We start from the raw sequence: 15,191 nt of genomic DNA, 5'->3' as shown, positions 1-15,191 counted from the left end.
CTGGGAAAGGATATTACCAGAGCGTTCAGAAGAGCTTTCTATGCCAAAAAATATATATCACATACATGATTTAAATCATTTTATACATATATATGTATACATATATACCTACATATGTAGGTATATAATCACAGATGTGTTTAAACATATATATGCATGTGTTATAAATATATATGCTTGGATGGGCACAGAATATATACATTTGAAATATATACACTGTACATTTATACACGTAATACACACACACATATATAAAATTATCTCTCCATCTAGGTTGCTATCAGAATTTATGTAGTGAGCATAGTCCTTTCTTACATGTAGTTAATTTTCTACAAATCTTTAGGGCATTTTTACCACAGGGAAATACAATAACATCTGGGATCGACCATAAGTCCCTTGAATTCATGTAGAAAATGGTTTATCTGACCCCAGTGCCTTAGGAGATTTCACAATGCAGTTGGTGTCTTGGACAGACAAGTCATCATGTAAAAATAGTTTTAGCCTGCTGCAGGCTCAAGGGCTTTTGGTCAAACAAGTATTTCATTCAGAGTCAAGAAGTATTTTTGGAAATTCCCTGTACTTGAATTAGGGAATAAGAGCTGCTTCAGAACTGATCAGACTTTTATTAGAATATAACCCAAATAGGAGCAAAATAGAGTGGTTTATTTGGACTCATTTTTGCTCTGTTGCTTCATTAATCTTCAGCCCATCTGCTGAAAAGAGAAAAGGTTACATCCTTTTCCAAACACAGTTTGCATCTTCTTGACATCAGCCATGCGCAAGAAAACTATAGAATTGAGTCTAATACACCAAATGGTTTGCCTATAATACGTAACATATCTTGATTTATGTCCAATTTTCATTGGTGTGCTTGATCCTCCGCCAATTACACTGTTACCAGAGATGATGCTTTATCACTATCTTCTTATCAAATTTCAAAAGCAAACCTAACTAACCACAAATAATGACAACATCAACCAAACGAAATATCCATCTTTCATCCTCCAAATGCTAGTGTTAGCTATGTGAAGCAGCATATCTTATCTTGAGAAAATATCCCAGGATAGGGGATTTTGTCCTGGGACTTTCATTAATTTGCCATGATCTTAAACAAGTCATTTCAATTTCCAAGATATTTATCCATTATTCAAATGAGAAAAACAGATCTTTAAATACTTTTTCAGCTATGAACTTCTGATTTTAATCAAAGATTATTGTGCTTTTGTATTGTTTTGTTTTTGTTTTATTTTTAGGTTAGCATATAATGCTGTTGACCTAAAATCAAAGAATGTAAATTTTTTAATGATTTTTATTCACAATTATTTTTATTCACAAGGATGATTTATATATTACATATTATTTCCTTTTAATGATATTTTAAAGTGTTTTTTCTTAACAAATTTCAATGTAATATTAAGTTTTCTTATTTCTATCTCAACAGTAATTAAAGGACCTATTTTAATTATTGTTTATTTGTCTTGTAGTCTTCCTGGTCAGACATCTTTTTTATTCCTATTGAAAATAATTTAAACAAACTTAAATTTACCTCCCATGTAATGACGAGTTCAGATTGACTTCCTCCACCTCCACCAATGGTTGTTGGTGCCACAACAGGGACTAAATTACAAAAAGAAATGCAGAACAGTCATCATCCTTGTCCATGTTTTACTGAAAAAGGTTTGGTTTGGTATTTCACCTTCAAAGTTTTGAATAAGGTCACTGTAAAATAGTTTTGCATTTTTAATAAGCATAAATTATGTTTACATAATTCAAAAGTCTGAGATAGAGGACACTATTGTGCTTGATATAGGAGCACGGAGGTTCCATGATTAATTAAAAAAACAAGTAACATCGTGTATTTGACATTATTATTCATCATCTACTAATTGGCAAAATGATGTTCCATTCAGATGGTAAGTGTGACACTGCTGATTCCCAGACTAATTACACAGTTGTGTTGTAAACATGTTACTGAGGCACTGTATTATTTTTTTTTCCTATAAGCAATTTATTTCTTTTATTTTGTCATCAGAAAATTTCAACTTTTAAAATGATTTTTTCCTTCACTAAAAAATAACATGCTAGAATAAACAATATATGAAAAGCTCATTTCTCAGTGTCACTTCTCATTTCAAGATTTAAGATAATTTCATTTTGTTGTATCATAATTTCTAACTTGAGCAACATTATAAAAAATTCATAAAAATACTAAAATGATTTTAATCAGTTCAAATGAACATTAAAAAGAAAAATGAAATTAACTGATGAGTATCAGAATGACTGTTTTCTTATATCGTAACCTGCTCAATGTATGAAAAGATCATTGTTTCAGTTCTAAGAGAAAAAAAATCTAACTTATTATAAATGATGTTTTTCAGATTTCATATCATGCTAAGCATGGAAGGAAGATTTAAAAAAAAACCCAATAACATGTTTCCAAGTCTTTTCTCATAAAAATAAATATCCAGAAATGTCCCTTCTACATAAAAAATTAGTCTCATTCTCTTCCTCTCCCTCTCCCTCTTCCTCTCTTTCCCTCTCTTTCTCCCTCTCCCTCCTCCCTCCCTGTCTCTCTCTCCCTCCCTTCCTCCTCCCTCCATTTCTCTCTCTCTCTCTCTCTCTTTTTTTTTTTTTCTCTCTCTCTCTCCCTCTCTCTCTCATGCTCTTTCTCTCTATTAAGGAGGGGTATAATTATGTGCTTTAATTCATTCAGAGAACTCATTGTGGAATTTTCTTTCATTGATTCATTGCAATAAATTATGTGATATAAGAGTTTTAATAAAATGCCCATGACACCAAAGATGGACTAACTTATCTTTGAAATAGTTACAATCATTATTCAGTCATCTTAGTTGTGTCTGACTTTGTCACACAATTTTTTGAAACAAAAATACCAGAATGGTTTGCTATTTCCTTCTCCCACTCATTTTACAGATGAACTGACACTGACAGTGTTAAGTGATGTGCTTAGGATCACATAGTTAGTAATTATCTGAGGTCAAACTTGAACTGCACATAAACAAATCAAGATATATTATGCACTGTAGGCAAACCATATGGTTATGGTCTCCATCACTGATATGTAGACATAGATATGTGATGAATAGAGATGTGATAAGATTGTGGATTCACTGAAACTGTTGCATTAAAAATTTATTTCGTTCTGATGAATGACAATAGTAAATTAAATGAATGGTTGTTTTAGAAATAATATCAACTTGTTACTTTGTGATATTGTTTTATTTATTCCATTTTTCATCTTGTTTTATTTGAAAGGATCACTTGTCAACTATTTTTTGTTCAACAAACATTAAAATGACTGGTGCAAAAGCAAGAAAATTCTAACTTGAACTTTACTAATATAGATCAAATTTATCTTTATTAGAAAAAGAAAGAAAGAAAAGAAAGGAGTGAAAGAGAGAGAAAGAAAAACAAAAGGAAAGGAAATGAAAGAGACAGAAAGTAACAGAGACAGAGTCAGAACAAAGGATACAGAGAAAGACAGAAACAGAGATGGAGACAGAAAGAGACAGAGACTAACAGAAAGAAAAAGGGAGTTAATCATACATCAGAAAGAGTAGACAGAGAGGAAGGAAGGAAGGAAGGAAGGAAGGAAGGAAGGGAAGAAGGAAGGAAGAAAAGGAGAGAGGGAGGGAAGAAAGGAGGGAAGAAGGAAGGAAGAAAATAAAAGAAAGAATAGAAAAAAAAGAATAATCTCTTTTGTCTCCTATAAGAAAAGGCAAGGTGATGAAGTAGAACTTGCCCTAGACTACCATGAGATGCTTTGCTCTAGCTATTCCATTTAATGGGTTTATGAACATTTTCACTTTGTATAAACACATTAATACTTTTGTTTATAGTATTTTTCCTCCATTAGAAGAGAACCTCATTGAGGATTGAGATGATGTTTTTATTTCTTTGTATCTTCAGCATTCAGCACAAGGTCGGCCATGATAGAACACAATTAATTTTTGTTTATTGATTTCCTAAAGTGAATAAATTTCATTAGTTGTACTGTAAGGTACCTTTATACACTAATATTCTTAAAACTTGTACTTAGAAAAAGGTATGAATCTTTAATATCTTCTTGTTAATGGAGCATAATTGCAGATAGACTATTTTCAAACAAAATATGCTGAAATAATACTAAATATAATTTCCTTTTTGTTGATTCCAAGGACACATCAACATCTCTTACCTTCTTCTTTTTTATTATTATGAAAGCTTTTTTATTTATAAAACATTTGCATAGATAATTTTCAACATTCACCTTTGCAAAACATTTTTCCATTTTTTTCCTTCTCTTTGCCCCCCCCCCCAGATCCATACATATTTCCACAATTATCATGCTACACAAGAATATCAAATCAAAAAGAAAAAAAATGAGAAAGGAAACAAAATTCAAGCAAAGAAAAGCAAAGAATAAAAACACTATTTTGTGATCTACATTCAGTCCCCACAGTCTTCTTTCTGGGTGCATATGGCTCTCTTCATCATTGCACATGGCCTGAATCATTTTATTGTTGAAAAGAGCTATGTCCATAAAAAACTGATCATCATATAATCTTGTTGAAATGTACAATAATCTCCTGGTTTTGCTCATTTCACTTAGCATCAGTTCATGTAATTTTCTCCAGGCCTCTCTGAAATCATTCTGCTGATCATTTCTTTTCTTTTTTTTTTTTAAATAACTTTTTATTGACAGAACCTATGCCAGGGTAATTTTTTACAACATTATCCCTTGCACTTCTGTTCCAATTTTTCCCCTCCCTCCCTCCGCCCTCTCCCCAAAGATGGCAAGTAGTCCTATACATGTTAAATAGATTACAGTAGATCTTGGATACAATATATGTGTGCAGAACCGAACAGTTTTCTTGTTGCTCAGGGAGAATTGGATTTAGAAGGTATAAATAACCTGGGAAGAAGAACAAAAATGCAAGCAGTTTACATTCATTTCCTAGTGTTCTTTCTTTGGGTGTAGCTGCTTCTGTCTATCCTTGATCAATTGAAACTAAGTTAGATCTTGTCTTTGTTGAAGAAATCCACTTCCATCAGAATACATCCTCATACAGTATCGCTGTTGAGGTATATAATGATTTCTGGTTCTGCTCATTTCGCTCAGCATCAGTTCATGTAAATCTCACCAATCCTCTCTATATTCGTCCTTCTGGTCATTTCTTACAGAACAATAATATTCCATAACATTCATAAACCACAATTTACTCAACCATTCTCCAATTGATGGGCATCCATTCGTTTTCCAGCTTCTGGCCACTACAAACAGGGCTGCCACAAACATTTTGGCACATACAGGTCCCTTTCCCTTTTTTAGTATCTCTTTGGGGTATAAGCCCAGTAGAAACACTGCTGGATCAAAGGGTATACACAGTTTGATAACTTTTTGGGCATAGTTCCAAATTGCTCTCCAGAATGGCTGGATGTATTCACAATTCCACCAATAATGTCTGATCATTTCTTATAGAAAAAAAATCTTCTATAACATTCATATACCATAATTTATTTAGCTGTTCTCTAACTGATGAGCATATACTCAGTTTCAAGTTTCTTGACACTATAAAAATAGCTGCCATAAACATTTTTGTATATGTGAATCCCTTTCCTTCTTTTATAATTTTTTTGTGTGTGATACAGGCCCAGTAGAGACAATGGTTGAATCAATTCACAACTCCACCAACAATGTATTAGTGTCCCAGTATTCCCCCATCCATTCCAACACTCGTCATTATGTCTTTTTCCTTCATATTAGTCAATCTGGGAGCTGTGTAGTGATACTTCAAAATTGTCTTAATTTCCATTTTTCTGATCAATAATGATTTAGAGTACCTTTTTATATAATTAAAAATAGTTTCAATTTCTTATCTGAAAATTGTCTGTTCATATCCTTTGACCATTTATCAATCAGAGAATACCTTGAATTCTGATAAATTTATGTAAGTTCTCTATATGCTTTAGAAATGAGACTTTTACCTCTTGAATGTAAAATTTTTCTCAGTTTATTCCTTCCATTCTAATCTTGTCTGCATTGACTTTGTTGGTACAAAAAGTTTTAACTTAATATGATCAAAATAATCAATTTAGCATTCCTTAATGTACTGAAGTTCTTCTTTGGCCAGAAATTCCATCCATCTCCACAGATTTGAAAGGCAGACTATCCTATGATCTTATAATTTGCTTATGATATCATTATGTCTAAATCTTAAACCCATTTTGATCTTGTCTTGGTGTATATTAAGTTGGATCAATGTTTAGTTTCTCCCATACTAATTTCCAAATTCCTCAGCAATTCTTGTCAAATAGTGAATTATTCTTCCAGAAGCTGGAGTTTTGGGTTTATCAAACACTACATTATTAGTTTATAGATTTTTAAGGCTGATTAATAGATATCTGGGGGTAGTGTAGTGAAGCCATGAAGCTGCTCAATCTCTCCCATTCCCCTTGAAAACCACATGAAACCAAGTTCTGAAAAGAGTCAGACTGAATGAAATCACTTTCCAGTTTAAGACTGATTGGAAAATTTTCAAGAAAGGCCTGTCTCACTGGGGTGAAAGGAGTGTTCAGTCCAGCTCAGACTGAGTCTGGGAAAGCCAGTGATATGGTCTTATCACAGCAAATCGGCAACTGAGACCTTAAGGCCCGGTTTAGTGGAATAAATCAGTAGGGTAATATCCAGTCTCAGCTCAGAAAACAATTTCTAAGATACCAACTGTTTCCTAAAATGAGCAGATAAAGCTATTCTATAAAACATAAGGGCATCCTGTATGTAAAGTCAAAACTCAGAGCTGCACAGAAACTTGAGACAGTGCTCCTTTGACATGAGAAGCAGAGCTTGACCATAAAAGTAGAAAAGAGGAAATATCAAAAAAGGAAAAAAATAAGAAAGAAACAGGAAAAAAATCTTGACCATAGAAAGTTACTATGTGACAGGGAAGACAAAAATACAAACCAGACAAAGACAAAATGTTCACAGAAGAAATCTCAATGAGGAATATGAATTGATCCCAAGCCCAAAGTGACTTTTTGGAAATACTCATAAAAGACTTTAACAAGAGAATATTATAAAAGGCAAAATGGACAATTTTAATTACATTAAATTAAAAAGATTTTACACAAACAAACCCAACAGAAATAAAATTAAAAGAGAAATACAAAACTGGAAAAAATTTATAACAAGTTTTTCTGATAAAGGCATCATTTCTAAAATATATAGTTATGCCAAATTTATAAGAATACATGTCTTTACCCAATTGTCAGACAATTTGCAGATGATGAAATTGAAGCCATCTATAGTCATATGAAAAAATGCTCTATTTCACTATTATTAAAACAACTCTTGAGTTACCATTTCACAACTCTGAGACTGACCAAGATGACAGGGAACACTAATGATAAATGTTAGATGGGATATGGGAAAACTTGGACACTAATGCATTTTTGGTGGAGTTGTAAAATGATGCAAGCATTCTAGAGAATAATTTTGAAACTATGCTCAGAAGTTTATCCAACTGTGTATACCCTTTGACCCAGAAGTACCATAGCTGGGTCTGTATCTCAGACACATCATAAAGGAAGGGAAAGGATCTACATGTGTGAAGCAAAATATGGTGGCAAAGAATTAAAAAAGGAGTAGATAGCCATCATTTTGGGAATGGTAGAATAATTTGTGGTATAATTCTATAAAAATGATGAAGAAGATGATTTTAGCAAGACTTAGAAAGATTTACATGAACTGATGCTGAGTGAAACATTCTGAACCAGGATTACATTGTACATAATAACAAGAATGTGCAATGATTACCTATGAAATATTGGGTTCCTCTCAATGGTTCAGTGACTCAAAACAATCCCAAACGATAGAAAATGCCATCTGCATTCAGAAAATGAACTATGGAAATTGCATGTAAATCAACACATGCTGTGTTCACTTCTTTTTTCTGTTTTTTTTCCTCTCCCATGATTTTTCCCTTTTCTTCTAATTTTTTTCTTGCACAGAATGATTCATAAAGTAACATATATTAAAAATAAATTTTTTTCCAAAGCTGATGAAAAGGCATATATTGTGTTGAGATTTACAAAACATTTTATATCCATTGTCTCATATTGTAATGGGCTGAGGCTTGAGTTGATGCACTGAGGTCCCAAGCATGTGAGGCTAAATAGTAATACTATATTAATATACATGCTTGGAGGAATAGCCCCCGCCCACTCTCTGTGCAAGTCCTGATGTGTTGTATAGGAAATGACGATTTTGGTGGGTGGAGGCAGGGAGACAGGAAGAGAGGCTGGGAGAAATTACTGGCTGGGTTCTATTCTGGTGGCTGCTGGTCTCATGGCTTCTGGTCTAGCTAGCTTCTTGACTCAGCTGCTGACATTGCTATTGCCAATTCCCTTCTACCTCCGATCTTTCTTCATCTCTGCTAAGAATAAAGATTGGCGGTTTTCCCCTAACTTGAATTCCTGACTCTGGCTGATTTTAAAATACACGGTCATCACATCATATGATCACATCAATATTAGAGGGGAACTATAACCTTTTTAAGGTAAGAAATGGGTAGATTTATAGTCACACCTTTAGCATAGTCCCAGTGAGTAGACTATCTCCACCAATCCAGATCAGCCACTGTTCTAAAGCTTACACTTACCAAGTTTCCTAGAGCAATGAAAAGTTAAGTGACTTGTCAGGGTCTTGTAATCAAGATGTGTCAGATAATACAAACCAGCTTTGTATGCATTTTGTCACACTACATACATTATTATATTCATTTTATTTAAAAAATTATATAACATCACTCATCTGTTTTCATTGAACTAGTTAGTGGTAAGCTTAGGAGCCTATATACCTTTTTCAGAGTATAGTACTAGCGATCTAAATGCATGCCTTAAAAGTAAACATCATCACAAACTGTTTGTATTATGCTACACAAGTAGAAATGGCCAGTTTACAGATAATTCTGGTTACCAGAAGCCTGGCAATACAGGTATTGTTTAAAGGCCAACTGTTAAATAGAGGGCAATGACTGCAAGTTAAGAATTGACTCTGAATCTTAGCTGCAACATTAATGGACTATATTATGTGGGGACCTGAATTTCATTAATAAGACTCCATTTCTCATATCTAAAAAATTAAAGGTTTGAGATGGATGACAAATATGGTCTCTGATAGTTGCATGTGGAACAGAGAATTTAAACATAACCTTCAAACATGCAAGCCATGGCCATATGATCCGTCCCCCCAACAATACCAAGTATGGCATGAAAATGATTAAAATGTAATAGCAAAATACAGTACAACATAGATAATATTACAATTTAAAATTAAGTCAACATATGACCTGCAGAAACCCTTATGTTAGGTTTACTGTACCTGTTTCTTTTCAAGTTTGCTAACACTTGTCTGGATGATTTTATGAAATCACTAGGGGCAAAATGTTTGGTTTCTTCTTCCACATTATGGTTTTCTATAGAGTACTTAAGAAGGTTAAGAAGTACTCCAACAAACTGAGCCCTCATTGTCTGAATAAAAAAAAAAAAACCTTTTTGATAATGTAATATGACAAACACAATAAATGTCACCTTGAACTCAAGAATTTAAAACTGAAACAAACAGAATTAAGGAAAGAAAGATGGAAATGACTTTCTTGCTAGGTTCCACTCTGATTCCACTGGACTATGAACCAGTTGATGGTCAATTAGTGTTTCTGTTAAATGGATTCAAGAGGTAGCTAATTTGCATAGGAACAATATACTACTGTTCCATGAAGCCTCAAGTAGGTCATAGTTGAGAGAGATGGAAATGTATGGCTCACTGCACTAACAGAGGCTCAATTAATTCTTGGCTACAACATTTTAATGAAACAAGCAGCAACTCATTTACATTTGTATATCTACTCTGCTGGATTTTGGCTACAAAAATAATACATGAAAGAATAGAGAGATAACTTCTCATCAATCTTGATTTTAATCAAGCTGCCTCGATTATATACATTTTTAGATTTGTCCTTCAATTTCATTAGAATAAGGAAAACTGGAGGAGTAAACTTTAAAATGCACATCAGTCCTCCTCTGCATCTTATAGCCTTAAATGGTTGCCTGAATAAGTAAAAGCTTAAATATTATGTCTAGTATCACCTAGGCAGTGTACATGAGAAGACAAATATACAGCAAAGATTCCATGATTCCAGAACAAGTTATTTAGCATATTGTCTCTCAAAAATAATCAACTCATATTAAATTTAGCTATTTGAAACAATATCAGATAAAAAATTCATACAAAAAATCCTTGGTTTATAACACATGAATGTTGATGCAAAGAGATAATATTTTAAGTCTATTCTTCTGTTGCTTCATTTTGGAGCCAAGTTTTTTTGCTTTATTACACATTACATATTTTTACATATACTAAGTGTCAAACAAACAACATTTATTATTTTCCTCACATACTATGTTTCTTCTCTGATTTCCTCCTGATCCTAATATACTGCCTCCTATTTCTACCTTTATCATTTTTCTTGGTATAATTTCCTACAAATGACTATTTTTTTTCTTATTTATTATTAGGAAACTCCCTCGGACATTACATTTTGTACATGCTATGTATATATTTGGTGTGAATGATTGAATGCATTTATTAATTGCTTATTATGTGTTAATGTTAAGCAGTAGGAACATAAATAGAATGAAGCTGTATTTTCAAGGAGCTCGTGTTCTAAAGGTGAGACAACACACATAGGAATTTTCAGCTGATAGTCATAGAAAAATGCTTCAAACTTTTTAGGATGCCATGGCAAAACTTGTGGCAATTCCTCATATACTGTATCATTTCCACAATTAAAAATTAAATTTATGATACAAGTAATTGATACTCAACTGGAAGTATTTGCTATTCCATAGATTTGTGCATTCAAGATCCTATGCCATTTACATCGTTTCATGGTGATGACAGTGGTTTAATTTTCCTAGCATGTGCTGCCTCTTGTTCCTCTTCAGAATGGCTTGCTGTTTAAACAACGCTGTCATGACTTCCCAGTGAATGGCTGTTGGTTGATATCTCTGAGGGATATATAGCTTAGTCTCCATAAAAGTTGCTTCCCCACATGCTGAAGATATTATTTAGATTGGTACATGATATTTGCCCCAATAAATTATGTTTCTTCAGAAATGGAATAATGAATGGAATAATGGAGTATTAATTATGAAATTATAGAATAATAATATCTGTCTGCACACACACATACACACAAACACATATTACACACATTGTATATAAACACATTATATGTGTGTGCATATATATATATATAGTATATGTACACACATTTAAAAATATATACATCATTTTAAATATATGTATAGATAAATAGATTTATCATTACTTCCTTGAATAATATATAACATGTTAAATACTTAAAATATTATTATTTACTGAATGAACTGACATTTAATTAAAAGATCCCCAAGTTGTAGGAATTCATTAGTGCTTACCTGCTGCTTTGGTTCTCAACAATTTGGATGGCTGACTTGGTTCCCCAATTCCAATGCTATTTCCAGCAACAACACGGAATTCATATTCTACCCATGGATTCAAACCTACCACTGTTGCAGTGTGCATCTTCCCATTCAGTATTTCTGGAACTGAAAATATCCATAGGGAATAAGTCAGATGTATTTGCACTAGCCAAATTAACTTCTAAACATAGAATATATTGATAAATATTTCTTACTTGTAGAAACAGCCAACCAGCCTACAGAAAAAGGTGTACGGGTCTGGATGGTATAGATTTGAATAGGACTATTATTATCAATGCCTGGTCTCCAGCAGAGCTGAGAAGTGGTACTTGAAATATTCTCTATTCTTACATTACTTGGTGGACCTGGAGGACCTTTAAAAGAAGATATTTGATGAAAATATACCAGTGGATATTGGAATCACTGATTTTGGAATAGGAATAGTTCTTTCCTTGGTGGTCAAAGAAAACAAAACTTATGAATCTTAGGTAAGTATGGATAATGCATTAATTTTCTGAATGTCTTTGTTAATTTATACTACATATTTAGAGAATCAAATAATATCAGAATCAAAAAGGATGGTGCTCGCCATCTAGTTCAATATGTACTCCTCAAAGAACTTCTATTTCACCAAACACGGCATGTGGTCATTTAGCCTTTGGATGAAGACTTTTAATGAAAGCAAACATACCACCCATTGAGATAAAAATTTTTAATAACTTTGGTTGATGGAAACTTTTTTTAAAACCTTTACACTGTGGCAAAATGTACCTCTTTTCAATTCTCATTCATTTTTTCTGCCGTGTTAGGGTTTTTGAAAAAACAAACAAACAAACAAAAAAACAGAAACCTGTTCTTTCCATAAAGTCACAAGTTTTTTCATGTGTATCCTTGAAGACAATTTCTATGTCCCCCTAATTTCCTCTTCTACTTGATGACCATCTTTAGGATATTCAAATAAACTTCATAAAACATGGTTGCAAAACTCTTTCTCAATCCCAGTTGTCCTCCTCTGGACATATTTCAACTTATCTAGGTTTTTGACAAGCTGTGGTGTGCTAATGTTTTCTATATCTTTCATCCAATATAGCATATAGTAAGAGTATCCCCCCCCTTTTTTCTGGAAGTTATGTTCTCCATGTAGTCTAAAATATTTTATTGTATGTAATAGCCAAATCACATTATTGAATCTTATAAAATTGGTAGTACACTAAGACTCTAGTTCTTAGGACAAAAAAATGTCTAACAATAAATCCTAGGTCATGTACTTATGAAGTTGATTATCTGGACCCCGAATCAAAACTTCATGCATAATTTATTGCATTTTGTCTCATAGATTTTTTTCCTTCCAATAATATAGGATGTCAAGAACTTTTAGGGATGTGATATTATCACCTTTGTAAGTATAATATAATACATGAGGGTAATTGAAAAGTCCCTCAGACTATTCCATAAATAGTGTTCTTAAGTCTGGCATGTAATTAGACTCAATGAAAATCTAATCTAAAGAATATATATCTCTCTATCCCTTACCCCAAAAGCTAATTCATAAAAACAATTTTACAAAGATATGGAAGGGTATAAGAGAATATCTATAAAAACACCCTAAGATAATATTGGTTTATTCAGAATAGTACATGATTCATGCTGATTAATATTCTCCATCCAACAAAATGCCCTACTGGTTTTTAATAGGCAAAAATGAATAATCCAAACCTTATTAATTCAAAGTCCATGATTTCTTTTTTTCCTTAGTCCCTAGGGTTAGACAATAATAAGGTTTTACTGAATGACTACCAGGACTTGGCCTCTTGTGACTCTGCTAGTTAAGTATTAAAACTGCCCAATTTCTGAAAATATATTCAAGTCATATAACTGCAATTGGTTTTCCTCTTACCTCTAACAATGATATCTGCCACTGCAGATAGGTTGTCTAGAGTTGTTTCTACCATGCATACATATTTTCCAGAGTGATTCAATTGAATCTCTCTTATCATCAAATCCCCAACAGATTCCTGGAGATAAAAGAAGCATGAATATAAAAACATAATCACACACAGCAGGTCTCCCATTTGGAATATTCCTAGAGTTTTACAACTATTAAAAGCAAAACAGTTGTGAAATTAAAAGATTCACTCACATCATCCTTTGTTTGCTATGCTCGATCACTTTTTTTCAATTTAGGTATTACCATTCCACATGTAACATATGCATCTTTATGAAATACATAAAACCACTAAGAACACAACAGATGCAACTTCATAAAGCAACAGGGAATATCCATTCACATAAAATGTGAAGTACAATGATAAAATATATTTCTGCAATCCAAGGTCTTGCTTCATTTTATTTTTGCAATAAAGTAACTTACTCCTCCAATTCTTTCAAAGTGAGGCACTCCTCTTTGGAAGTCAATAACATTCCCATTGAGATACCACGTGAATACAACCTCAATAGAAGGGTCATGGAACACCTGACAAGGTAGGACTATACTCTCACCAACAGTAACATCCATTTGAGGTGGTGGAACAGTAATTATGGTCCTCTCTGTTGAGAACAAAATGATATTGATTATTAAAAATAAAACAAGAGTGGATTTATTCAGGTTTTTGAACAACAAAAATCTGTATAGTAGTTTTTAAAATGACAAAGTTAGGCTAAAATTGTTTTTGTTGTTGTTGTTCCTTAAAAGCATTTCTGGGTCAATTGCCAAACAAATTGCATTATAATAGAGAAATAAAAGCAAACTGTACATATTTTAATGAAGACAGGAGACAACATGCACTAAGGCCACAAACCTATGGGGTGAGCCTACAACTTTCTCACTCACAGATGATGAAATCAACACGCTTTAATTAAGATTCAGACAAAAAAAAAATCACATAATATTACAAGACAAGATTTGTCTGTAGGATTTTTCTTTATACCTAATTTTTAAAATGTGTAAGTGGAGAAGTTTTAGAAAATTGCATATTAGGAATAATGGTAGGGAAAAGCTGGAAAGGCCATTTGAAATTGAATTGTGAAGTGCTCTCAGTGTCAGAGAAATTTGTGTTTGATCCTAGAGGCAATAAGAAGAAATTTGGGTTCATTGAATAGGGAAGTGACATAATCAAATTTATGTGTCAATAATATATTCTTCATCAATGATATAAAAGACTAAGTGAACTTTTCCTTCCATAATTTATAGGCATTTACCTTGTAGGTCAACTGAGAAAAAAGCTCCAGCATATATACAGTTTGCAGGATTTTCAACCTGTATTGTTCCTTTGACACCTTTTTATGTACAAGAATAATGGTGTGCTATTGTCATAAATGTAACCAACTCAAATATGAAGATAATCACTATCATGTAAATCTAGAAGTAGAAGATTCATTTTTTTAAATTTTCTTCTTAATACTAAGAAAAAAGAGCAATAATATTGTATACTTTACTTGTCGGGAAAAAATATTTTTTTTTATCTTTGGAGGATAAGTAAGGTAAGAGGAAGGGAAATGAAATGTCCTTCACAATATTATTAAACTAATTAGTGTCAAAAGTGTAACACAGAACCATGGCTTTTTATTCATTCTCTTTAATGAAAATGAGAGGTTTTCACAAAGGACTTCAATGTGGAAAATAGAAATTAGCTATACTCTATCATGCAGAGATGAAATTAAATTCAAAG

General features: G+C 32.7%; 1 protein-coding gene across 1 annotated transcript in view; it reads right to left on the bottom strand.

Moving 5' to 3' along the window:
* LOC100915406 (contactin-6) overlaps positions 1 to 15,191 on the bottom strand; it is a 415,511-nt gene that overhangs the window by 41,644 nt on the left and 358,676 nt on the right. The window contains exons 12-16 of the mRNA XM_023498129.2: positions 13,895 to 14,070; positions 13,421 to 13,538; positions 11,739 to 11,897; positions 11,500 to 11,649; positions 1,547 to 1,617 (exon numbers count right to left, since the gene is read on the bottom strand). Of these exons, the coding sequence (XP_023353897.2) occupies positions 1,547 to 1,617; positions 11,500 to 11,649; positions 11,739 to 11,897; positions 13,421 to 13,538; positions 13,895 to 14,070 (674 nt within the window). The remainder of the gene's footprint in view (positions 1 to 1,546; positions 1,618 to 11,499; positions 11,650 to 11,738; positions 11,898 to 13,420; positions 13,539 to 13,894; positions 14,071 to 15,191) is intronic.

Source organism: Sarcophilus harrisii, chromosome 1, assembly GCF_902635505.1.
Source record: "Sarcophilus harrisii chromosome 1, mSarHar1.11, whole genome shotgun sequence".
In the NCBI taxonomy this organism is placed as follows: domain Eukaryota; kingdom Metazoa; phylum Chordata; class Mammalia; order Dasyuromorphia; family Dasyuridae; genus Sarcophilus; species Sarcophilus harrisii.
The sequence above is the reverse complement of the archived record's forward strand: the minus strand, read 5'-3'. Positions and strand labels throughout refer to the sequence as shown.